The sequence below is a fragment of the Meriones unguiculatus genome, chromosome 2 (genome assembly GCF_030254825.1).
Source record: "Meriones unguiculatus strain TT.TT164.6M chromosome 2, Bangor_MerUng_6.1, whole genome shotgun sequence".
Taxonomy (NCBI): Eukaryota; Metazoa; Chordata; class Mammalia; order Rodentia; family Muridae; genus Meriones; species Meriones unguiculatus.
The window spans coordinates 50186680-50214048 of record NC_083350.1 but is presented as its reverse complement, the minus strand read 5'-3'; the positions used below and the strand labels follow the sequence as shown (position 1 = coordinate 50214048).

Below are 27369 nucleotides of genomic sequence, written 5' to 3'. Positions count from 1 at the left end.
TGAGGCTTCCTTTGTAACCCCATGTTGACAGTAATAATAATAAAAATAAGTTAAGAGGCTGAAAATCCAACTCTGTGGAACAGTACTTGGCAACTATGCATAAAGCCCCAGTGTCAGTCTTCAGCACTATTAAAAAAAAAAAAAAAAAACAAGAGCTTGCTTTGCGTGGCTGAAGCCCTTGGTTTAAACACTACAACAGAGAAGGAAACCAAGAGGGAGGGAGAAAGACTGGGAAGAGGAAAAAAAGAAAAATAGATAAGAAAAGGGAAAGAGAAAAAAAGGGAAAAGAAAAACAAGACTATTGGGGTGTTTTGTTTTGTTTTGTTTTGTTTTGTTGACAAGATCTTGTTATGCAGCACAGTGTAGTCTATAAATCCTTGTGTGGCCCAGGCTGGCCTTAAACTTTTGATCCTCCTGCCTCTACCTTTCAAGTGTTAGACTACCACCATACCTGACTAGTTTGGCTTTTAAATAAGAAGCTAGGAGTAATACATATTTTCCTAAGTCAATATTGTGTCAATTACATTTCTATAGTTGTTATAAAAGTGTTCATTTCCAATCATGAATTTTCAAATCTGATTTGTTTGAACACTGATGATATGATTCTTTTCTTTTGTTTTAATTCAATGTTAATTTTAAACATTTTAGGTCCTATGTAGTAGTGTGAATTTAATGGCATCCTACACAAAAATGATTGTTTTATAAGCTCTGAGAGGATAAGAGCCATTTTACCTTATCACCAATCTTGAGTGATTATAAACTGCATCTTGAACATATGTCAGCATTGCCAAAGCTAGCTAATTGGGTTTCATGGGTAAATGCCTAGTTTATTTTAGTCTTTCATCTGAGTTTCTTGTAACCATTTAATTTGAATAAATGAAATATTTACTGTAGAAAACTTGCAGAACTTATCAACTATTAAACATATGAAAATCATGGACTAAAGGAAATGTTTTGATCAACCTACCATACAAATAATTGTACCAAGCTAAGCCGTCAGAGGGTTTGCCCATTTACTGGATTTTGACTCCTCGTGGAAACAAATTCACAGGGTCGCCTGGCTGATGTGCCATCTGCATAAAACACCCATTTCTGATAAAACAATGTCGAGAGGACAGTTGTCAGAGGAAAGAATAAACTAGCAGAAAGAGTCATTGTAAAACACCTACATTTTTTTTTACAAGAAGTAAACTGAACAGAGCTCCAAATAAATGGTTCATCAACAGAGAATGTAAAATGTTATATGGAAATATGTTTGCAGTATAGATTTACAATATAGATTTAAATAACGTTTAAAATGTGAATTTGTGCTCAAGAGTGTAATTTCAACATTGCTTCCTGAAAGAGGTTGTCTTAAACGTATTTGGATTTATCAAATACTCAGTGCCTTAAAATGTATCTTTAATGTATCCGTGGTGTTTGGAGTGAAGAAATTTAAGCAAACGGAAACTTTGAAGAATTAAACAGCTTTCTGTAAAATCAGTTCATTTTGCTTCAAGACGGTGCAGTAACTCAGTGAGGACTCTGCGTGCCGCTGTTCACCAGCCTGGAGAAGGTGGTGCCGGAGCTCAGAACCACCGAGTTTACAGCACAAAGAAAGGACAGCCCTCCTCCAAGCTGCACCAAACTCAAGCCTTTATTCGGCTGCCTTCCCGGCTTCTCTTCCCCACGCTGGGGGTCTGGGTAGACACACCTGGGTTCTGAAACACATTCCGAGACCTCTCAGGGTCTGAACAAGACCCGCAGGACAGCAATGGCGCCTGGGCAGAGGGGCGCGGACTACAGAGGATTCCTGCTGCTCGCCGTCCTCCTGGGGACGCAGTGGGAGGCCTGGGCAGGACAGATCCTCTACTCCGTGTCTGAAGAGACAGACAAGGGGTCTTTTGTGGGAAATATCACCAAGGACCTGGGACTGCAGCCTCGGGAGCTGGCGGAGCGCGGAGTCCGCATCATCTCCAAAGGTAAGAGCCAGCTTTTCTCCCTGAATCCGCGGAGCGGCAGCCTGGTCACCGCGGGCAGGATAGACCGGGAGGAGCTGTGCGCTCAGAGCCCGCGGTGTCTCGTGAGCTTTAACATCTTGGTAGAAGACAAAATGAACCTTTACCCTATAGAAGTGGAAATAATAGATGTTAATGACAACGCTCCCAGATTCTTAACGGAAGAAATAATCATAAAAGTAATGGAGAATGCAGCTCCTGGGGTGCGGTTTCCATTAAAGGAAGCAACAGATTCGGACGTGGGCACGAACTCCCTCCAGAGATACCAGCTCAGCCCCAGTCACCACTTCTCCTTGGTTGTGCAAAGTGGAGATGATGGAACTAAGTACCCAGAACTGGTGCTGGAGAAGGTTCTGGATCGAGAAGAAGAGGGGGTTCACCATCTGGTCCTCACGGCTTATGATGGCGGGGACCCACCCCGATCTGGCACCGCTAGCATCCGCGTGACCGTGGTGGATGTGAATGATCACGTGCCAGTCTTCTCTCTGCCCCGGTACCAAGCGACGGTCCCTGAGAACGTGCCAGTGGGTACAAGACTTCTCACAGTAAATGCTATCGACCTGGATGAGGGAGTCTATGGGGAAGTGACTTATTCTTTCTGGAAAATTACCTCAGAACTTCTACAAATATTCCATCTGGGCTCCCTTACAGGAGAACTGTCGACTTTAAAAGGTCTAGATTATGAAGAATCCAGCTTCTATGAACTGGAAGTTCAGGCTCAAGATGGTGCTGGTAGTCTGGCCAAGGCAAAAGTGCTGATCACGATTTTAGATGTGAATGATAACGCGCCAGAAGTGACTGTCACGTCTGTGAGCAGCCCAGTCCCTGAAGATACACCACCTGGGACAGTGGTCGCTCTCTTCTACCTCCAAGACAAAGATTCGGGGCAGAACGGTGAGGTGACCTGCTCTTTTCCTGAAAACCTGCCTTTTAAATTAGAGCGCTCAATTGATAATTATTACAGGTTGGTGACAGCGCAAAACCTGGACCGGGAAAAGATGTCTGTGTACAACATCACATTGAAAGCCACAGATGGTGGAATCCCTCCCCTGTCCACAGAAACTCACATATCCATTCACGTGTCAGACACCAACGACAACCCACCCACCTTCTCGGACTCCTCCTACTCCATCTATATCCCTGAGAACAATCCCAGAGGAGCCTCCATCTTCTCCGTGACTGCACAAGACCCCGACAGTGACAAGAATGCCCAAGTCACTTACGCTATAGCTGAGGACACCATCCAGGGGGTGCCAGTGTCGTCCTATATCTCCATCAACTCTGACACTGGTGTCCTGTATGCACTTGGATCCTTTGACTATGAGCAGTTTCGAAATCTACAGCTGAGAGTGACCGCACGAGACAGTGGGGACCCACCTCTCAGCAGCAATGTGTCACTGAACCTCTTTGTGCTGGACAGGAATGATAATGCCCCTGAGATCCTGTACCCCACCCTCCCCACTGACGGTTCCACGGGGGTGGAGCTGGCTCCCCGCTCTGCAGAGCCTGGATATCTGGTGACCAAGGTGGTGGCTGTGGACAAAGACTCGGGCCCGAATGCTTGGCTGTCCTACCGCCTGCTCAAAGCCAGTGAGCCGGGGCTCTTCTCAGTAGGTCTACACACAGGTGAGGTGCGCACAGCAAGGGCCCTTCTGGACAGAGATGCGCTGAAACAGAACCTTGTGGTAGCTGTGCAGGACCACGGCCAACCCCCACTCTCAGCCACTGTGACACTCACTGTGGCTGTGGCCAACAGCATTCCTGATGTTCTGGCAGACCTAGGCAGCATCAGGACCCCCAGTGAACCCGATGATTCAGACATCACTCTCTACCTGGTGGTGGCTGTGGCCACTGTTTCCTGTGTTTTCCTTGTCTTTGTCACTGTGCTAGTGGCTCTCAGACTGTGGCGTTGGCACAAGTCACACGTGCTACAGGCTTCAAGTGGTGGGCTGGAAGACGTCCCCGCCTCGCACTTTGTAGGTTTAGATGGGGTCCAGGCTTTCCTACAATCATATTCCCATGAGGTTTCACTCACTGCCGACTCTCGAAAGAGCCACATTATCTTCCCGCAGCCCAACTACGTGGATACGCTTATCAGCCAAGACAGCTGTGAGAAAAGCGATTCTTTGTTAACATCCATAGATTTTCAAGAATGTAAGGGTGAAAACCCAAATATCCAGGTGAGTTCATTTCGTTACTTTTCCTGTATGCTGCGTGTGTGTGCGTTGCTCTCGTGATGCTGGGTATCTGCTCCTATTGCTTTCCACCTTGTATATTGAGGAAGGGTCTCTTATTGAAACCCAGAGGGGGCCAATTTGATTAATGTGGCTAGTCAGCTTGTTCTGGGATCCCCCATCTCCATCACTTGTGCTCTGAGACCACAGGTGGTCCACCATGCCTACCTGGTATTTACATAGGTGCTGGAAATCCAAACTGTGACTCTCACACTTTCAAGTCTATCAATTTATCTATGATCCATCTCCAAAAGACCCTTTTCTTTTATCTGTTGCTGGGGGGAGGGACTTTCCCAGTATGTTGCTGACAGGGTGGATGGCAGAGGGGAGGGGGGGTGAGTCAGACATGATGGTCAGGGGAATCTTGCAGCACTGACTGATAGGCAGTCAGGTGCTTCTTATTTATACAGGTTTCACAGAACAAAGACAGACTAATGATTATCCAAGAAGTGCAGATTACGCATTTGATTTTGTATTACATGTCCAGGGTTACAAGTTCAGTCACATTTAAAAAATGCAGAACAAATTTTATTTTTATTATCAGCCCTATAACTCCAATTTAAAGAATTTAAAGAATGTCTCCTCCAAAGCAAACACTTTTATTATATGCTAGGCTGCTTTTAGGCTGGCAGTGTTTGCAGTTTTAAAGCACTTCAGACAAACAAAAAAATATCTGAACCGGTCTTTTTATGAATAACAAATACTAAAACCTAACTCCTTTTATTATATTGTTTCATCATTACACTATTAAATAGGAAAAGTTTAGTCAACCTATCTTATTTACTGAGTTCTATTCCTCCAGGGGATGTACCTTGTAAGGTCCCCTACCTTTAAACTACATTTTCAGAAAGCTCTAAGTGTATTGTAAAGGGAGGCCTTGAATCTGTAACCTATTCCCCTAGCCAGTCAGTTTTTCAATTGTCTGTTTACTCTGCACCAAATATACTGTTTGAGTTTGCTCATGGGCAGATTCCCCAAGAAGATTCCTGGAGTATGGCCTCATCTAACTATGTGCTTACCTGTGTTTAATGATCTCCAGGGCATAAAGAAGACTTTCAAATAGAGCCTAATAAAGTTAATTTTAGGATCTTCCTTAAAATACTCAGATATAGTTTTCTCAGGAAAGGACATAAAATGAATCATAATGCAAGAATGCAACACAGAGAGACCAAAATCCAAAAGTGAGAAATAGAATGACGGCAATTGCAGCATTTGGCTCAGCTTAGCTGCAACTATGTCAAAAGCTGTTCTGGCTTCATTAACACTCACTGTTTCCGGTGGATATGGCTGTGCAAATCTTTTTTTTTTTTCACAAAAATTATATTTTTCATGAGCTGTGTATTATTTTAAAAAACAAGAACTAGAAAAATTTAAAAACAATAAAATGGTGTAGAAAAGTTTGCCATTTTATTACAGTGGCTGTACTTTAGTAAGAAGTACGTGGGTTGTGATACCTTTTAATTAAACCGTGCAGACAAGAATGAGAATAAATAGGGTAACACAATTTTCTGCTGCCTACCTACTTTCCACTTCTTTTTTCAATTCAAATATTATCTAAATGAAAATAAACTGTTCAGTCTTTCTCTTTGTTAGGAGTAGAGCATTCCTTAGCCACCTTCCCAGGGTTGTCCTTAGAATTCAAATCTATAAAAGAGACTTGATGATCTTTTCAATCTGGAACCTTTCTCTGCTTTGCTTCTGTCTCCATGTAACTCAATTTAGTAGCCTTTAAAAGAAGGATTAGTTGCTCAGCTATGTAAACATAGGCATCTGCTACAGTTGGGTTGCTCATAGAACATTAGACAGATGCTTTGAGGATGAAATGTGACTAGCTGGACAGATACTTTACTCAATAAAATGCTTCCTGCACAAGCATGAAAACCTGAGTTCAATTCTCAATACTCATGAGAAAAATGTATGGTAGTACATTTTTAATCCCTGTGCTGGGGAGACAGGCAGATCTCTGGGATTAGTCTGGCCAGCCTAGTGAAACTCAAAGTCTCAGTGAGAGACTCTGACTCAAGAAAAAAAAAAAAAAAAGGTGGCTAGCTCTTGAGGAACAGTGCCTGATATTTACTCTGGTCTACACACACTCACACACACTTTGTACAAAAGAATGAAATGTATCAAGTATCACTGAGATATATATTTTTAAAGCAGACATGGTATAAAACACTACACTAAAATTAATTAATCAAAATGGACAATATATGTCAAATAATATGAAGTTTCCAAGGTAGGTGTGATGGTTTTGCTTGTTATTGCAACAACACTCGGGAGACTAAAGTTCACAAGGTAAAATATTATTCCCTTGGTAATTTTAATATCGATGTTATAGTTTATAGTGAGAATAACTGTAATGGGAAGGGGGTGACCTAACTCTTCAGCCTGCATTATTTCTTTCCTTGAGATAGTGGAAGTGAGAATCATATAATACTACTGTAAAGGAATTATTCAAATTTAAAATAAAATGAATTGGATGATGAGTATGAATCGCACCTTCAACAAACCACATTTCATCCAGGCATGGTAGTACACAGCTTTAATACCAGCTCATGGGAGTAAGAGGCAGGTGGATCTCTGTGATTCAAGGCCAGCCCGTTCTACACACTTCTAGGACAGCCAGGCTATGTAGATAGACCCTATCTCAAAAGAAGAAAGAAAGAAAGAAGAAAGAAAAAGAAGAAAGCGACAGAAAGAAGAAAAGGAAGAAGAAGAGAAGGAAGAAGAAAGAAGGACATATTTCAACATTATTGACACTGTTAGAAAATAAAGTATGAAGTATATCAGACTGGATGTACCTAGAAAAAGATAAAACATTAGGAATAAGAAAGAATGAAAATTATCCCACTGTATTGATGCTGAATAAATATGCAATGTTATTGCTCCCTGATATTACTTAGGCCAAGACTGAATTACAGTCATGTTTGGCTCACTAGTGTATTAAAGATTAAGGCATGTTTGTGTCAACAGATACTATGCCTTTAGATACACAATCCTAAACTTGTGATTTAAAAAAACGTTTCTGACAATATATTTTGAACGTTATTAAAGACATGGAAATAACGGAATAAAACTCTGGAACAGCAGAGGCTGCAGTTTCCTACTGTGGACTCTGGGCGCCGCTATTGGCCAGGCTGGAGAACCTGAGCACCTCTTCTCGCGCAGCCGCAGAGCGCTTTCCGTGACACCCTTTCTCAGCCTTCTTTGCCCCAAGGAAAAGAAGAATCGTTTCATGGACTAGCACTGCTAGCAAAGTCCATTAGGAGCCGGAATACACGCAGCACGGAGCTTCCTCGTAACCCGGAGTCTCCAGGCTGGTGAGCAAGCAGCGGGGAGCAAGAAGGATGAGGGAGGGCACGGCCGAGAGGCGCCGGGGGCAGAGCCGGCCAATGCTCCTTCCCTTCCTGCTGCCTTTGTTCTGCCCGGCGCTCTCTGAGCAGATCCGCTACAAGATCCCAGAGGAAATGCCCACCGGCTCGGTGGTGGGGAACCTAGCCACGGACCTGGGCTTCAGGGTCCAGGAGTTGCCGACGCGAAAGCTACGCGTCAGCTCCGAGAAGCCTTACTTCAGAGTGAGCGCAGAGAGCGGGGAGTTGCTAGTGAGCAGCAGGCTGGACAGGGAGCAGCTATGCGGGAAGAAGCCGGTGTGTGCTCTGGAGTTTGAGGCTGTTGCTGAAAACCCATTGAACTTTTATCACGTGAGCGTGGAGCTGGAGGATATCAATGACCACACGCCAAAATTCGCGCACGCGTCCTTTGAATTGCAAATAAGTGAGTCCACAAAACCAGGGGCAAGATTTATTTTAGGATCCGCCCACGATGCAGATATTGGAACCAACGCTCTGCAGAATTACCAGCTTAGTCCCAATGACCATTTCTCGCTGGGGAGTAAAGAGAAGTCAGACGGCAGTAAGTACCCTGAAATGGTGTTGAAGACACCTCTAGACCGGGAAAAGCAGAAATCCTACCACCTGACCCTGACTGCTTTGGACTTTGGGCACCCGCCCCTCAACAGCACTGCGCAAATACAGGTGCTGGTGACGGATGCCAATGACAACCCTCCAGTGTTCAGCCAAGACGTATACAGGGCGAGCCTTCCGGAAAACGCGCGCCCAGGAACCACCGTGCTTTGGGTCGCGGCCACAGACCAGGACGAGGGTGTCAATTCCGAGATCGCGTTCTCTTTCAGCGAAGCTGGCCAGGTCACCCAGTTTCACCTGGATTCTAGTACCGGGGAAATTACTACTCTGCATGCCTTAGATTTCGAAGAAGTCAAAGTATATTCCCTTATTGTGGAAGCAAGGGATGGTGGCGGGATGATTGCGCAATGCACGGTGGAGATAGAAATCCTGGATGACAACGACAATGTCCCTGAAGTGCTATTCCAGTCCCTGCCTGACCTCGTCATGGAGGATGCTGAGCCAGGAACTTACGTCGCTCTGCTTAAAACCCGCGACAGAGATTCTGGACGCAATGGAGAAGTTATCTGTAAATTAGAAGGTGGTGCTCCATTTAAAATACTCACGTCTTCAAGAAACACGTACAAATTAGTGACGGACGGAGTTCTAGACCGCGAGCAGAACCCAGAATACAACGTCACCATCACAGCCACCGACAAGGGTGACCCGCCCCTCTCCTCCAGCAAAAGCTTCACCTTGCGTGTCGGAGACGTCAACGACAACGCTCCAGTTTTCACAAAACTTTCCTACGTGGTCCACGTGGCTGAGAACAACCCGCCCGGAGCCTCCATCGCTCAGGTCAGCGCCTCCGACCCGGACTTAGGGCCCAACGGCCTCGTCTCCTACTCCATCCTGGCCAGCGACCTGGAGCCCGAATCGCTGTGGTCCTTCGTGAGCGTGAACGCGCAGAGCGGGGTGGTGCTCGCGCAGCGCGCCTTCGACCACGAGCAGCTGCGCTCCTTCCAGCTGACCCTGCAGGCGCGCGACCAGGGCTCGCCCGCGCTCAGCGCCAACGTGAGCGTGCGCGTGCTGGTGGGCGACCGCAACGACAACGCGCCGCGCGTGCTCTACCCCGCGCTCGAGCCCGACGGCTCCGCGCTCTTCGACATGGTGCCGCGCGCCGCCGAGCCCGGGTACCTGGTCACCAAGGTGGTGGCGGTGGACGCGGACTCGGGACACAACGCCTGGCTGTCGTACCACGTGCTGCAGGCCAGCGACCCCGGGCTCTTCAGCCTGGGGCTGCGGACCGGCGAGGTGCGCACGGCGCGTGCGCTGGGCGACAGGGACGCGGCCAGGCAGCGCCTGTTGGTCGGGGTGCGCGATGGTGGACAGCCGCCACTGTCGGCCACTGCCACGCTGCACCTGATCTTCGCGGACAGCCTGCAGGAGGCCCTGCCGGACCTCAGAGAGGACCCTTCGCCCCCGGACCCTCAAGCTGAGCTGCAGTTCTATTTGGTTGTGGCCTTGGCCCTAATTTCTGTGCTTTTCCTCCTGGCTGTGGTTCTAGCCATAGCACTTAGACTGCGGCGCTCCAGCAGCAAGGTGTGGGGCTGCTTCCAGTCAGAGGTTGTGGTTCCCCCCAACTACAGTGACGGGACTTTACCGTATTCCTACAACCTGTGCGCTGCACCCACGGGGAAGGCAGAGTTCAACTCTCTAACATGTAATGATCAGTTGAAATCAGGACAAGATATGCTTTTTGGAGATTCAGCGGGGGCCTTGTTTCCATTCTGTAGTTCCAGTGAGTCAACCTCCCATCAGGTGAGTGTCCTGCAAGCGTAATGTACTCCTTTCTGCTCAGTTCTTCATATTCTCAGGAAATACATACTTTTCAGATGGAACCAGTTCTTAAGAAAATTACAAGGAAAAGTTAGCGGAGTGGCTGTGGCTGAGCACCTGCCTAGTAGGCTGATGTTCTTAAGACCACACTGACGTTTTAATGGTTTAAAAAGTGCTCATTCCTAGGGGCTGGAGAAAGACTCAGCAGTTAAGAGCACTAGCTGTTCTTCCAGAAAACCCAGGATTCACAGCACCCACACAGCAGCATACAATTGCCTGTACCTCCTGTTCCAAGGGATCTGATGCCCTCTTCTGGCCTCCGAAGGCATCAGACACGCACAGTGCACAGACAAGGCAGACAAAACACTCACACACATTTAATAAATAAATAGTTCTGAACCGTGACCATGCAATTCTTCCAAAACAGGTAAAATAGGAACACTTTTTTTTTGTGACTTGCCCACCTCAAATGTTCAGTGAGTGCTCTTACCTACAGAATGAAAATTTACACAGTGCTGGCTCTCCTTAAAATTCAGTGAGATTTCTCCATGAACTCTCTTCCTGTTTCTTAATAAGGTGAATACATGTTGTAGCTTGGACATACTATAGATATGAAAACAACCATTGAGCGGGCGATGTGGCTCGAATCTTTAATCCCAGCACTCTGGATGCAGAGGCAAGTGGATCACTGAGTTTGGGGCCAGCCCGGTCTACAAATGTCTTTTTTACCATCATGACACAAAAACCTGGTGTTCATGTGTCCCTGAAAATTTGCACAAGAGTTTGCAGTTTAAACCTAGTAGGGGCGTGGAAGGCTATTGACTGTGGCAGGAGATAAGTGGCTGGCAACTGACCCCTCACAGCTCTGGGAAGGCAATGGCAGCCCTCATTGGTAGGATTTGCTTGTTCTGCAGGAGATGTTAGCCCTGTCACCTCCTAGAGGAAGAGCCACCACACCTGAGGCACCTACATCCTTTGAGGGACCTATAGTGTCTTCAGACCATCCTATCCTATTCACCTGGCTCCTCCTGTCTCCTGTACTGCTGGCTTTGGGTGATGGCACCTGCTGTCATCACCGCCACCCTGGGACACGGGGAATCAGCCTCAGACCTAGGGAGATGCCCCACATTGGGGCTGCGATCGCCAGATATTTGGGCCTGAGCTGTGGCCACACTAAGTGCTCCCTGAACTCTCCCTGAGAGTTCCAGAACAGCCAGGGCTACACAGAGAAACTCTGTCTATTAAAAAAATATCATTGAAATAATCTTTAAATCAAAAAAAAACTTTAAAACTGATATTTTCTGCTGATTTTACTGTTAGAGTGTCCATAATCTGTTGTTTTGCTTCAATGATTGTTTCCTTTTCCCCTAAAGTCTCCCAAAATAAGCTCTCTCAAGCTCAGCTCTATGTCCATGACTGCTTGTAATTTTATGCAATATGTTATGTGTGATCAGTTACTTAGCAGAATGTTTATTATCCATCTGATGATCAAAAGGCTCTATAATGCATGTGTATAGTACCAGCATTTGGGTGATGGAAGCAAGGCCAGCCTGGGATACATGAGACCCTTCCTAAACAGACCCTTCATAACCAAAAGCAGAGTTTTACTACTTGGAGCATAAGTCTTTGAGAGTTTATTTGTACTGAAGCTCATTCAATAGGCTCCTCTGTTGAAGAAGAGATCAGCTATGCCTTCCCTCTCCTCTTCCCTGGCACACTCCAACATATAATTTTTTAAATTATTGCTGGTAGCCGAACAGTGGTGATGCATGACTATAATTTCAGCACTCAGGAGCCAAAGGCAGGTGGATCTCTTGAGTTTGAGGCCAGCCTGCTCTACAGAAAAAGTCCCAGGACAGCCAGGGCTACAAAGAGAAACCCTGTCTCAAAAAAAAGAGAGAGAAAGTATTACTAGTATTGCCTGTGTGTAAACAAGGTGTGGGTAGACGAGCAGGTCAGAGGACAACTTTGTAGATTTGGTTCTTTTCTTCCACTTTTTATATGGCTTCCAAGGCTAGAACTCATGTTTGGCTTCTTACAATTATTATATTCCTCACAGTGTGTGTGTGTGTGTGTGTGTGTGTGTGTGTGTGTGTCTCCCTCAAATCTGGCTTAAAATGTAATTCTCGTCAGGCTTGGTGGTGCAGGCTTTTAATCCAGCGCTGAGAAGCAAGTGGATCTCTGTGAGTTCAAGGCCAGCCTAGTCTACATAGTGAGTTCTGGGGCAGCCATGGCTACATAGTGAGCCCCTGTCTCAAAAAATAAAAAATAAAAAAACTATTTTATCATTTTTTTGTGAAAGACAGGGGTAGAGTTTTGCTTTTAATTGTGTCTTCATCAGTTCCTTCCAAGTATTTTTCAACTAGGAAAAAAAAATCAGTGATCTAAACAAAATAACAGGCCAGTATAATCTCTGATTTAAAAAAAAAATTAAACTGTAAATATATTCGTTCTCATCAAATTTCACAATGTTGATCTAAAAACTTACTTGTGTGTAGTTAAAATAGCATTTAGAAAGAAAACCTGAAAGCACCAGTTCTGTGGAAAGCCTCTACGACGATTAGCTTAAACCAGACGAAACAAACCTCCAAACAGCCGTCTCCAATGGATCTCGTTTACTCTAAAAGTGATTAATTTCCAGCAGCAGCTAGAACTTTTAATTCAGGCGCATATGTTGAAACCATCCACACAAGGCAATGGGAAGTAAAACTGCGCTGTTTGCTTTTGGAGGGGTGAGTGTAGAGCAGCCATTCAATGGAACGCTAGCCTTCCGGCCTGGTAATTAATAGAGCCCCACTTTATCCCACACACATCTGCGATTTCTTCTAAAATATGTATTTAGGAACAAATTTGAAGTAGTGAAAAATGGTTAATTTGCAAGGCTTAAATAACTGCATCTAAGTGCAGTAACAATTTAGGACTGTAAGCGCCGCTGTTCACCTTCTGGGAGAGAGAAGCACCCGGAAAGCCATCTAATTCTCAGCACTCGAAAATCAGACTAGCAAATTCCGGAGTCCAGCTGAGACGCTGCGGTGAAATTCTGTCCCTGAAGTTGTGGCTCTCCAGCTTTCCGTACGATTGTTATCACCATCACCACAAGCCAAGGTAAACCAGCCACCTATGCCCGGGGAAGACTGAGAGGATTCTTTTGCAAATGAACAATGGCGGCTTCCAAGAATCAACACTGGCGCGGCCGGCTGGTCCTGTTGTGTACGCTGATGGGGACGCTGTGCGAGATCGGGGTAGGACAGATTCGCTACTCGGTGCCAGAAGAGACAGACAAAGGCTCCTTCGTGGGCAACATCTCCAAGGACCTGGGGCTGGAGCCCCGCGAGCTGGCGGAGCGCGGGGTCCGCATCGTCTCCAGAGGTAGGTCACAGCTTTTCTCGCTGAGCCCGCGGAGCGGCAGCTTGGTCACCGCAGGCAGGATAGACCGGGAGGAGCTGTGCGCCCAGAGCGCGCCCTGTCTTGTAAATATTAACATCTTAGTTGAGGAGAAAGGAAAACTCTTTGGGGTAGAAATCGAAATAACTGATATTAACGATAATAATCCGAAGTTCCATGTTGAAGATCTGGAAGTGAAAATTAATGAAATCGCATCCCCTGGGGCACGCTATCCACTTCCAAAAGCGGTTGATCCAGATGTGGGCACAAACTCCCTCCAGAGTTACCAGCTCAGCCCCAATCGCCACTTCTCTCTGGACATGCAGAGGGGAGACAGCGGAGCTATAAACCCAGAGCTGGTGCTAGTGAGCACCCTGGACAGAGAGGAGGAGCCCACTCACCAGCTGGTCCTCACCGCCTCGGATGGTGGAGACCCGCGCCGCTCCAGCACAGTGCTCATCCGGGTCACCGTGCTGGACACAAACGACAATGCCCCTGTTTTTGACCATCCAGTTTACCGCGTGAAAGTCCTTGAGAACGTGGCCCCTGGCACCCTGCTGCTCGCGGTGAGAGCTAGCGACCCGGATGAGGGTGCCAATGGGAAAGTGACATATAAATTCCAGAAAATTAATGACAAACAATCCCTGTTATTCCATCTTCATGAAAGCACTGGAGAAATGACAGTAGCGAAGAATCTGGACTATGAAGAATGTTCATTGTATGAGATAGAAATACAGGCTGAAGATGTAGGGGCGCTTCTGGGGAGAAGCAAAGTGGTAATTATGGTAGAAGACATAAATGACAATCGGCCAGAAGTGACCATTACATCTTTGTTTAACCCAGTATTGGAAAGTTCTCCTCCTGGTACAGTAATTGCCTTCTTGAATGTGCATGACCGAGACTCTGGAAAGAACGGCCAAGTTGTCTGTTACACACATGATAACTTACCTTTTAAATTAGAAAAGTCAATAGATAATTATTATAGATTGGTGACATGGAAGTACTTGGACCGAGAAAAGGTCTCTCTCTACAATATCACAGTGATGGCCTCAGATCTAGGAGCCCCACCTCTGTCTACTGAAACTCATATTGCCCTGATTGTGGCAGACACTAACGACAATGCTCCTCAATTTCCTCATACCTCCTACACAGCCTACATCCCAGAGAACAACCTGAGAGGTGCGTCCATCTTCTCATTGACTGCACACGACCCTGACAGCCAGGAAAATGCCCAGGTCACCTACTCTATGTCTGAGGACACCGTACAGGGAATGCCTTTGTCCTCTTACATCTCCATCAACTCAGACACTGGTGTCCTGTACGCACTGCAATCTTTTGACTTTGAGAAGATGCAAGACTTGCAATTATTGGTTATTGCCAGCGACAGCGGAAGCCCACCGCTCAGCAGCAATGTGTCACTGAGCTTGTTTGTGTTGGATCAAAATGACAACGCACCCGAGATTCTATACCCTGGCTTCCCCACGGATGGTTCCACTGGTGTGGAGCTGGCTCCCCGCTCTGCAGAGCCTGGATACCTGGTGACCAAGGTGGTGGCGGTGGACAAAGACTCAGGACAGAACGCCTGGCTCTCCTACCGCCTTCTCAAGGCCACTGAACCTGGGCTTTTCTCTGTAGGGCTTCACACGGGCGAGGTGCGCACTGCACGGGCCCTGCTGGACAGAGATGCCCTCAAGCAGAACCTGGTGATGGCCGTGCAGGACCACGGCCAGCCCCCTCTCTCTGCCACTGTAACTCTCACTGTGGCGGTGGCTAACAGCATCCCTGAAGTGTTGGCTGACTTGAGCAGCATCAGGACCCCTGAGGCACCGGAGGATTCTGATCTCACACTCCACCTGGTGGTGGCAGTGGCTGTGGTCTCCTGTGTCTTCCTTGTCTTTGTCATTGTCCTCCTAGCACTCAGACTTCAGCGCTGGCAGAAGTCTCGCCAGATCCAGGGCGCCAGAGGTGGACTGACTCCTGCACCTCCGTCACATTTTGTGGGCATCGACGGGGTACAAGCTTTTCTACAAACCTATTCTCATGAAGTCTCACTCACTTCAGGCTCCCAGACAAGCCACATCATCTTTCCTCAGCCTAACTATGCAGACATGCTCATTAACCAAGAAAGCTGTGAGAAAAACGATTCTTTATTAACATCCATAGATTTCCACGAGAGTAAAAACGAAGATGCTTGCGCTCCGGTAAGTTCGGTTCTCTGACTTCTCATAGGAATTTTGAGATATGCCAAAAATTCTGTGTACATTTAAGTGATGGAAATGTAAAACTGAACATATAAAAGTCATAGATTGTTACTTAGTTTGTTTTCAAAGGGGTTGGACACTAAGTAACAGTCTATGACTTTTGGAACATAGGTTAGTTATTAGAGCGCTTGCCTGGTTCACACAAATCCTGAGTTTGATCCCCAGCACCACATAATCTGAGCTATGTGAGACTCTGTCTCAAAACGTTCCAAAGAAGGCTGATGGGAAAAGCTTAGTCATGGGGCTGGAGAGATGGCTCAGAGATTAAGAGCAATGACTGTTCTTCCAAAGGTCCTGAGTTCAATTCCCAGCAACCACATGGTGGCTTATAACCATCTATAATGAGATCTGGTGCCCTCTTCTGGAATGCAGGTGTACATACAGGCAGAATACTGTATAAATAAATAAATAAATAAATAAATAAATAAATAAATAAATCTTTAAAAAAAGAAAAGGCTTAGACAAGACATTATCCAACCTTTAAACCATCCCATTGTCTTCACCACGCATTTAGTTGGGAACTAATTACCACACACAATACATTTTCTCCTTGCACACATGGATAGTCTGGGTTAGGACTACACAAAAGTAGTTGAGACTTCCAAATCCTTAGTAATTACCTTAGTAGTTATCAAATGTTGACTTTAAACATCTTTTGAGGCCTGATTCTGCTTCAGCATTCACCAAACTTTATTACTGCTCATTATACTTCAAACCACAAGTACACTGCAAAATACGATTCTTGGGGGGACGTGAAACTGTTGCATGAATGTTGAGTGTATATGTGAAAGATCATCCTTCTCCAGGTCTGTAGCAATGGAAATATCTCATCTAAAGCCTCGTTTAGTAATTAATCTCCCCTCCAAAAGAAAAGCAACAAAATATATACTGAAATAAACTTTCATAAAATAAGTGAGACTCCATTTCAGAAGATTAACCATGGTGAAAGCTCATGAATGATAAACAAATTCCAAATAACTTAACCAATTCCAGGAAAAAATACTTATATTGAACTATTTACATTATCTGAATTTCTTCTCATAGTGTTTGAATAAAGCTAATTTCTAATTTATCACCAGTCAAAAATGGGAGCTAAGATAAGTATTTCATGATTGTGGCAAAGGATATTTTCCAAGGACTGTGCAGTGTTCCATCCTATGCTGCTGACACATGGGAGTAGAAATTAACTTCCTACTTTCTGTAGCTTCTCGGTGCACAGTATTTGAGGCGACAACCATATCATTGGCACTTTGTCTGGGGGTAAGGAAAGTTGTCAACCATATCATTGGCACTTTGTCATTCTGTCTGGGGGTAAGGAAAGTTGTCTCTTGCCTGGTATGTGTGGAGCCCTGGTTTGATTTCCAGCACTTCTAAAACAAATTAATCAGTAGAGTATAAAGTTAGACCAAGTGTCACTATATCCAGTAACTTTATGTAATGGGCTTACTATGAGTTTCATTTCTGCATTTCCAAAGTGTACTGCACAGGTGAAGAAATAATGTGGTCTATTTGGCATGTACATAGCTAATAACTTCCCCAGTAATTTTTAAGAATGAAGTAATGTAGTATAAAGTGTAAGACAGAGACTACATAACTTGAAAATAAGCAAAGGATGGACTTAGCAGGGCGTATTATGTCTAGATAACATCACTGAGATAACCTTTTCAAATGAGTGTCTCCTAAAGAGGTAATAAAAATTCTCTTGATTTTTATAAAAAGAGTGGCAACTTTACCCGGAAGAAAGGACGTCTGAAGAATGGCACAGATCTTCCCAACCACAGAAAAAATAATAATAATAATTTACAACAGTACTGATGTTTCCAAACAGTATGAAACAGCATAGGTTACCTAGAGATATGGAAGAATTATAGAAAAAAAAAATAAGTACAAGCAGTTTCAACATCCATAGCCAACAAAGATGAATCTGTGAACTTACTAATCTAATAGACTCTGGGAGCAAGATTAATGGCATGTTAGTTATTAAGTTCTCACTCAAAAGGATAACACTTTTCTTTATGTAAAAGTTCAGTGCACACATGGTGACCAAAGAATGGATCACTATATGTAGGTTTGCATAAAAATTCAAAGTGGTATTTCAAACATCTTGAAAAAATAAAAAGTATATATGAAAGATGTATTTAAAATCTGTTGCTAAGTTTGTGAACATTAAAATATGACTTATTTAATTAGGCAGAATTACTGCATTTTTAGTTGAGTGAGGGGGGAAAAAAATCCAAACAGCAGAGGCTGCAGTTTCCCAATGTGGACTCTGGGCGCCGCTGTTGGCCAGACTGAAGAGTCAGAAGGCCCTCTTCCGCGCAGTCGCAGAGCGCTTTCCAAGGCTCCCTTTCTCAGCCTTCTCCCTTACACCGCTTCTTTCCAAGCAAAAGAAGAATCGTTTCGTGGACTAGCACTGCTAGCAAAGTCCATTAGGAGCCGGACTACACGCAGCACGGAGCTTCCCCGTAACCCGGAGTCTCCAGGCTGGTGAGCAAGCAGCGAGGAGCAAGAAGGATGAGGGAGGGCGCGGCCGAGAGGCGCCGGGGGCAGAGCCGGCCAATGCTCCTTCCCTTCCTGCTGCCTTTGTTCTGCCCGGCGCTCTCTGAGCAGATCCGCTACAAGATCCCAGAGGAAATGCCCACCGGCTCGGTGGTGGGGAACCTAGCCACGGACCTGGGCTTCAGGGTCCAGGAGTTGCCGACGCGAAAGCTACGCGTCAGCTCCGAGAAGCCTTACTTCAGAGTGAGCGCAGAGAGCGGGGAGTTGCTAGTGAGCAGCAGGCTGGACAGGGAGCAGCTATGCGGGAAGAAGCCGGTGTGTGCTCTGGAGTTTGAGGCTGTTGCTGAAAACCCATTGAACTTTTATCACGTGAGCGTGGAGCTGGAGGACATCAATGACCACACGCCAAAATTCGCGCACTCGTCCTTGGAGCTGCAGATAAGTGAGTCCACACAAGCGGGCACCCGATTTATATTAGAGACAGCGGAAGATGCAGATGTTGCCTTGAACTCGCTGCAGAATTATAAACTCTCCCTTAGCCCTAGCTTCTCACTGGCGAATAAGGAAAAGCAAGATGGTAGTAAGTACCCGGAACTGGTATTGGAGAAAACTTTAGACCGTGAGCAACAGAATCACTACCGATTAGTCCTGACTGCCTTGGACGGCGGGAATCCTCCTCTAAGTGGCACCACTGAGCTTCGGGTCCAAGTCACTGATGCCAATGACAACCCTCCTGTGTTCAATCAGGAGGTGTACAGAGTCCGCCTTCCGGAGAACGTGCCCCCAGGCACAACCGTGCTGCAAGTGACAGCCACCGACAAGGATGAGGGCGTGAATTCGGAGATCACTTATTCCTTCTACAGAGCTGGGCAAGTGTTCGGTCTAGACTCAAGGAGTGGGGAAATTACAACACAAAGGCCACTGGATTTCGAAGAAATCAAAGGATATTCTATAGTGGTGGAAGCGCGGGACGGCGGAGGCCTGGCTGCGCAATGTACAGTTGAAATTAACGTTCAGGATGAAAACGACAACAGACCAGAAGTCACAGTCCGTTCTCTACTGGAAACCATCCTAGAAAACACAGCGCCAGGAACACTGGTTGCTTTGATCAAAATACACGACGGAGATTCTGGGGAAAACGGGGAGGTTAACTGTCAACTGGACGGCGAAGTGCCCTTTAAAATTATCTCTTCTTCCAAAAACTCGTATAAATTGGTAACAGACGGAACCTTAGACCGAGAGCTGACCCCAGAGTACAACGTCACCATCACCGCCACGGACAGGGGCAAGCCGCCTCTCTCTTCCAGCACAAAAGTCACCCTACACATTGGAGACGTCAACGACAACGCGCCGGTTTTCCACCAGGCCTCCTACGTGGTCCACGTGGCTGAGAACAACCCGCCCGGAGCCTCCATCGCTCAGGTCAGCGCCTCCGACCCGGACTTGGGGCCCAACGGCCTCGTCTCCTACTCCATCCTGGCCAGCGACCTGGAGCCCGAATCGCTGTGGTCCTTCGTGAGCGTGAACGCGCAGAGCGGGGTGGTGCTCGCGCAGCGCGCCTTCGACCACGAGCAGCTGCGCTCCTTCCAGCTGACCCTGCAGGCGCGCGACCAGGGCTCGCCCGCGCTCAGCGCCAACGTGAGCGTGCGCGTGCTGGTGGGCGACCGCAACGACAACGCGCCGCGCGTGCTCTACCCCGCGCTCGAGCCCGACGGCTCCGCGCTCTTCGACATGGTGCCGCGCGCCGCCGAGCCCGGGTACCTGGTCACCAAGGTGGTGGCGGTGGACGCGGACTCGGGACACAACGCCTGGCTGTCGTACCACGTGCTGCAGGCCAGCGACCCCGGGCTCTTCAGCCTGGGGCTGCGGACCGGCGAGGTGCGCACGGCGCGTGCGCTGGGCGACAGGGACGCGGCCAGGCAGCGCCTGTTGGTCGGGGTGCGCGATGGTGGACAGCCTCCGCTCTCGGCCACCGCCACGCTGCTCCTAGTGTTCGCGGACAGCCTGCAGGAGGCCCTGCCGGACCTCAGAGAGGACCCTCAGCCCCCGGACCCGCAGGCCGAGCTGCAGTTCTACTTAGTGGTGGCCCTGGCCTTGGTTTCTGTGCTTTTCCTCCTGGCTGTGATTCTAGCCATCGCGCTTCGACTGCGACACTCCTCCAGCTCCTCTGTGTGGGGCTGCTTCCAGCCTGGATTTTGTTCTGAGTCTAGACCTGTGGTTCCCCCCAACTATAGCGAAGGCACTTTGGCGTATTCCTATAATCTGTATGGTGTACATGCCGGAAAGACAGAGTGTGATTTCCTTAAGTGTAGTGAGCCATTGAGTGCAGGCCAGGGCCTTCTCTGCCCTGAGTCATCCGGGGCCTTGTTTCCACTTTGTGATTCCAGTGAGCCAACTTCCCACCAGGAACCTCTAACACCGGTGAGTTCGATTCAAACCTTTGCTTCTTCCTCTCTTCCTGAACTACCCAATTATCTATATTTACATGGCAATACAGCACGTTTTCTTTTCTTGTGAATTCTCTTCGAAAAGTTAAAATGGCCCAGAAAGTTTTATTTTCTTTCCTCAATGGAGTTGGATAAATTATGATATACGGTCTAGAAAAAATAATTTAAGGTGACAGATTTACAATGTAGTGAAATATCCAAACAGTACTGAGAGTGCGTGCCTTTAGCTTCACAACAAAATAACTGCACTTTTTTTTTCAAAGTGATTGAAATTTACCTGTTGATTTTCACTTTTTTTGAGGCAGTCTTTCTATGTAGTATGTAGGTGGCCTTGATTCATGATTCACAATGTATCTCAAGCTGACCTGGAAGTTATTGCAGGATCTCTAGCACTGGAGATCCTCCTGTCTCGGCCTTCTGGGTGCTGGATTACACGTCTGAGCCACCAGTCTATGTAATTTTATTATACATAGGCAAACATTTAGAGCACATAATAATTTGCCAACCAATAGTGGTGCACGCCTTTAATCCCAGCGCTCAGTAGGCAGAGGCAGGCAGATCTCCGAGTTCAAAACCAGCCTGGTCTACACAGTGAGTTCCAGGACAGAGAAACTCTGTCTCAAAAAATAATAATAAGGATGAAACTACTCATCGATATTTTCCTTCATTGACCTCACTAACGGTTTCCTTTCTTGTGTTTATTCCTCGTGGTTAGCTTCTTACACTTGCCTAATAGATTCATTTTGATTCCCCTAAAAATATGTGAAAACTGCTGTGTTTGTGGAATGAAAGAGACTTGCGGAATCCCTCAGACTCAGCTCACTAAATCCTATCAGTTTTGGGGACTGTGAAATCCTTAAGGGTACAAAAGACAGCTGGGAGGCCATGGTAGAGCTCCACTCATGCTGTGCTCCTGGCCCTGGGCTTAACACCCAGCACAGAAGGGGACGGGATGGGAGAACACAAGAAGATGCTGTCATTCCCATTTCTTCTCTTCTTGTTCTTTTTTAATTTTATCATACATTCATTAGTGTTTTGTTTACATACATGTCTGGACACCACTTGCATGCCCAGTTCCCTCAGAGGCCAGCAATGGATCCTCTGGAACTGGAGTTACAGATTGATATGAGCCTCATGTGGGGGTTGGGACTTGAACCTGATCCTCTGGAAGACCAGTCAGTTCTCTTAACTACTGCCCATCTCTCCAGCCCTCTCCTCTAGTTCTTGACATATATTCTTTGAAGAAGGAAGTGGGAAGGGAAACCACTGGATTCATCTTATAATTGGAAGCCACAAAGGTTTTCCAGCCATCCTTGTAGTGGGGAATTCTGAGTTATTCCTTCTTTGAGGCAAAAGCTACACACAAAACTGCCACTTTGTGCTATGTCTTTGCCTATGGCTTTGACAGTAAAATATAGTAAGTGGCATCTTTACAACCAGATAACCTCTTTACATGTACCACATGTAAATGTACCAAATGGTAACATTTGCTTCTTAGTAGTAAACATTTCTTCTGTATTTTGTGTTCTTCTCCATAAACTATTACTTAAATTTTAAATGACCTTTAGAATAAGAAGTGTATGACCACTTTAACATAGCATAATTCCTTACTTTTCTTTTGTCCTGGGGGTTGTGCTCATGGCATCATGCATGCTAGGGAAGTTCTCTTCTGCTGAGCTGCATCCCAGCCCTTGAAACTGTATGAGGTTGTTGATGGAGCTCAGTACCAGAACTCTTGCCTAAATTGGTGAGATTCTAGATTCCATCCCCCACAACACACACACACACACACACACACGAAACCCTAATCCTGTTGAGATTTTAACACTAATAGGTTAAAAAAAACTGTATAAATGTTGTTCAAGTAGAATTATTTATAAAACACAAAACTTTTAAAGAAGCCATGAACTTTATCGTTAAACGGAATAAATGTTGTGTCTCCAAATTGGATAATCTACCTCTATACTTACTCAGTGTAGTTATGAGCCATGCTCAGTGATGTACATCTTTAACCCCAGCACCCTGGAGGCAGAGACAGGAGGATCCTTGTGAGTATGAGGCCAGTCTGGTCTATGTAATAGTTCTAGGCCAGCCAGGGCTACATATTGAGGCCCTACCAGAAAAAAAAGAATCAATACAATTAAAAAATAAAGACATATTATATAAATATAAAGGAAATATGAATGTTACATAACTCATCAAAATTACTTCTAAAAGTTGTAAAGACATATGCAAAACAAGCACCATAAAAATTAAATTATAAAAGTTTATATACCTAGAAGAGAGTGTGTGTGTACAAAACAAAATTTTAAGTGAATTATGTTAACATTAAGCCAAAATTATTTGGAGAGTTAATACAGAAATATCATTTCACTTCATTTACAACTCAGATATCCACAAATGATCATTTCTTTTGAAGTATGCATGCAAGACAATGCTTAGAAAATCTAAGATCGCAATAAGAGGGGAGTGCTGTTTTCTTTATCAGTCATCTATAACCAAATATTTCAGAGGAGCAACAAGTGCTCTGGTGGCCGAGGCAGGAGGGTTGCTTGAGTACAAGCCTTCAAGACCAGCCTGAGTGACTCCATTTCTGTAAGACACTTTCTGAAAGGACAAAAAGAGGAAAGGAGGGAGGAAGGGGTGGAGAAAGAAAGAAAAAGAAGAAGTAAAAGATGGAGAGGGTGGGAGAGGGAGAAAGGAGAGGGAGGTTGAAAAGGGGACGGAGGGAAGGAGGGTGTGTAATGTTCCAATGGTGTAGTAACGACTTGAAGACTCTGAGCGCCGCTGTTCACCAACTGTAAAAAAAAATCTCAGCGCTCCGTCCGGATTTTCACGTCAGCAACTACACAAAGCCCGGCGCATCCTCCAAACTGGCTCCCAGACTGCAGCAAAACTCAGCCTTTTAACCTGGAACACTCTGGTTTTCTCCTGGGTAAGAAGAATAATCGGACAGTTGCGGGGAGAAGAGAAGAGCTTGAGGAGTTAGCGATCACAAAGAGCATTCTGAGAAAATCCCCGAGCAAAAGCAGCAATGGCTGCCCGGACCAGAAGCCCGCCCTGCAGAAGACTGGTCCTTCTGTTCGCGCTGCTCGGGGTGCTGTGGGAGGCCAGGGCCAAGCAGATCCGCTATTCCGTGCCAGAAGAGACAGAAAAGGGCTATGTAGTGGGAAATATCTCTAAGGACCTGGGGCTGGAGCCCCGCGAGCTGGCGGAGCGCGGAGTCCGCATCGTCTCCAAAGGTAAGACCCAGCTTTTCTCTCTGAGCCCGCGGAGCGGCTGTTTGGTCACCACGGGCAGAGTGGACCGGGAGGAGCTGTGCGCCCAGAGCGCGCCCTGTCTCCTGAGCTTTAAAGTCTTAGTTGAAGACAGAGTGAAACTTTATGGGGTGGAAGTAGAGGTGATTGATATCAATGACAATGCCCCGAAATTTGAGGCCGAAAATTTGGTAGTAAAAATCAGCGAAATCGCTGCCCCTGGGGCACGCTATCCACTTCCAGAAGCGGTTGACCCAGATATGGGCACAAACTCCCTCCAGAGTTACCAGCTCAGCCCCAATCGCCACTTCTCCCTCCACCTGCAAACCGGAGACGACGGAACCATAAACCCAGAGCTGGTGCTGGAGCGCTCCCTGGACAGAGAGGAGGAGCCCACTCACCAGCTGGTCCTCACCGCCTCCGATGGCGGAGACCCGCGCCGCTCCAGCACAGCGCTCATCCGGGTCACCGTGCTGGACACAAACGACAATGCCCCTGTTTTCGACCAACCGGTTTACCGCGTCAAAGTCCTTGAGAATGTGGCCCCGGGCACCCTGCTGCTCGCGGTGAGAGCTAGCGACCCGGATGAGGGTGCCAATGGGAAAGTGACATATAAATTCCGGAAAATTAATGACAAACAGTCGTTGTTGTTCCATCTTCATGAAAGCACTGGAGAAATGACAGTAGCGAAGAATCTGGACTATGAAGAATGTTCATTGTATGAGATGGAAATACAGGCTGAAGACGGTGGGGGACTGACGGGGCGTACCAAAGTGGTAATTATGGTAGAGGACGTAAATGACAATCGGCCGGAAGTGACCATTACATCTCTGTTTAGCCCAGTGAGGGAGGATGCGCCCCCAGGGACAGTAATCGTTCTTTTCAACGCTCATGACCAAGACTCGGGGAAGAACGGTCAAGTTGTCTGTTCCATCCAGGAGAACCCATCTTTTAAATTAGAAAACTCGGTAGATGATTACTACAGGCTGTTGACAGCCCAGATTCTTGATCGAGAGGAAGCTTCTGAGCATAACATCACAGTGACGGCAACCGACAGAGGAAGCCCACCCATGTCCGCAGAAATTCACATCACCCTGTATGTGGCTGACATCAATGACAATCCACCCGCCTTCTCTCAAACCTCGTATTCAGTCTACCTCCCCGAAAACAACCCCAGAGGCACTTCCATCTTCTCAGTCACTGCCCATGACCCTGATGACAGCGAGAACGCTAAGGTGACCTACTCTCTGGTGGAAAACACCTTCCAGGGGGCCCCGCTCTCCTCCTACGTCTCCATTAACTCCGACACTGGTGTGCTCTATGCTCTGCAATCCTTTGACTATGAGCAGTTTCGAGATCTGCAGATGCAGGTGCAGGCAAGTGACAGTGGACAGCCACCGCTCAGCAGCACTGTGTCCCTGACTGTGTTCCTACTGGATCAGAATGACAACGCTCCCAAGATCCTGTACCCCTCCCTCCCGACGGACAGATCCACTGGTGTGGAGCTGGCACCCCGCTCAGCAGAGCCTGGATATCTAGTGACCAAGGTTGTGGCAGTGGACAGGGACTCTGGACAGAATGCTTGGCTCTCTTACCGGCTGCTCAAGGCCAGCGAGCCAGGACTCTTCACCGTGGGCCTACGTTCAGGTGAAGTGCGCACGGCTCGGGCCCTGCTGGACAGAGATGCTCTCAAGCAGAGCCTCCTGGTCGCTGTGCAGGACCACGGGGAGCCCCCTCTTTCTGCCACCATCACCCTCACAGTGGCTGTGGCAGACAGCATCCCCGACATCCTGGCTGACTTGGGCAGTATCAACACTCCGGCAGACCCTGACTCTGACATCACTCTCTACCTGGTGGTGGCAGTTGCCGTGGTCTCCTGCGTTTTCCTACTCTTTGTGCTTGCGCTGCTGGCGCTCAGGCTAAGGCGCTGGCATGCTTCGCACCTGCTGCGGGCTGCCACCAGTGAACTGACTGGCGTGCCAGCATCACATATTGTGGGTGTGCATGGGGTTCAGACTTTCCTACAAACCTATTCTCAAGAGTTCTCCCTCACACCCGACTCTGGGAAGAGCCACCTCATCTTCCCCCAGCCCAACTACGCAGATACGCTCATCAGCCAGGAGAGCTGTGGGAAAAGCGAGCCTCTGTGCAGCTCAGCGGAGCCCAGGTTTCCTATTGATGACACTCCTTTGGTCCCTGTGAGTTTGGGGAGGTTCCCCCTTTATTATTCATGATAATTAGCTCTCTGCTTCAAGTCTTACCTAAGTTGATGTTTATGTATTTGTAACGACTCAAGTTTTCACTGAGGCTAATCTTCACCCACAACATCTAAAATGTTTGTAGGTCAGATGTCACTGATATGATTGTTGCTTTCTTTTTATGGAACTTGTGCCGACGGGGCAGTTAACATTATCCTGCATGGACGGGGCTGTTTGGGTAGAGTTGTGTGGTTGGTTACAGTGGTCCTCTACTATTTCTCCAGCTGGAGTTATTCCTTAACATTAATTGATCGTTATTCCTAACACTCTTCACTGCAGCTCTTGCTCCTAAAACAGTTTCTAGAGGGATCCTTTTGTAGAGGTGAACTAAAACGTGCCCTTCTCTTAGAGAAATGACTGAAAACCCACAGTCTCTGCCTCCACACTTCCATTTCTGTGACAGGAAAGAACCTCAATGAACTATTGTTTTTTAGACTGTAAGTTTGTAGAAACTATTTGTATTTAAAGACCTTTATTGAGGATGAGTCAAGCGTCAGCTATCATTTCCAAACCCAGCAAAGCTTTTTTTTTTATTTTAATGGTGAAAATTGCAACTTCCATATGGTAGTAGCATTAAAGGCTTGGGTTCCCTAATGTTATGGGTTAAAGTTATGAAAAATAGCCTGACACTCTTCTTTTAAGTGTATGCTTGCTCAAGAGTGGTTGCTAATGTGGGGAATCAAAGATTTTTCAAATATGGGGAATTTAAATTTTGGCTCCAGTTCAACTCTCCAATCTCTGGGGGTAGAAATGAACCTGAACATAGGATGTAAGGTAGAAACTATTCTCAGGACGTGCTTGGGAAGATTCTAAAAAGATTTTCCTGGATTTTAGCTACTAGGAAAAATATTTTAAAACTTGGATTTTAAATATAATGTCAATGTTCAAGTAACAGATGTCTGAAAAAAATGAAAGAAATGAAATTTGCAAATTTCTATTCTATGGCCTGGTGTGGTAGTGCACTTGGGAGGCAGAGGCAGGCAGATCTCTGTGAATTCAAGGCCAGCCTGGTCTACACAGTGAGTTCCAGGACAAACTGGTCTATGTCTAAGAAAATATTTTCTATTCTAAATTTGTGTTGCATGGATACATTGATGACTGCTGGTGTTTCTATGGACATAGAGAATTATGCACATAATAAATTTAATGTGTCTACATGTTGCTACTATGATAAATTATGGATATATAATATGATATATAGACATTTTAATCTCTTTGAGCTATTCTTTCAGTACCACAGGTACAGCTCAGGGACAGAGGAGCTGTGCACAGCTCCAGGTTCAATCTGCAG

The 27369-nt window shown here is 46.5% G+C and overlaps 1 protein-coding gene across 11 annotated transcripts in view; it reads left to right on the top strand.

The window, feature by feature from the left end:
* LOC110557101 (protocadherin gamma-C4) overlaps positions 1-27369 on the top strand; it is a 188042-nt gene that overhangs the window by 57918 nt on the left and 102755 nt on the right. The window contains exon 1 of one of the 11 annotated variants that reach the window (XM_060377388.1): positions 1525-4177. The exons of 6 other annotated variants lie outside the window; for them this stretch is intronic. In XM_060377388.1, coding sequence (XP_060233371.1) covers positions 1754-4177 — 2424 coding nt within the window. In that variant the 5' untranslated portion in view covers positions 1525-1753. Of the gene's footprint in view, positions 1-1524; positions 4178-7226; positions 9955-12917; positions 15558-17942; positions 20538-23289; positions 26019-27369 lie in introns of those variants that run through there. 4 more of the 11 variants (XM_060377397.1, XM_021651250.2, XM_021651254.2 and 1 more) reach the window with 4 other exon arrangements.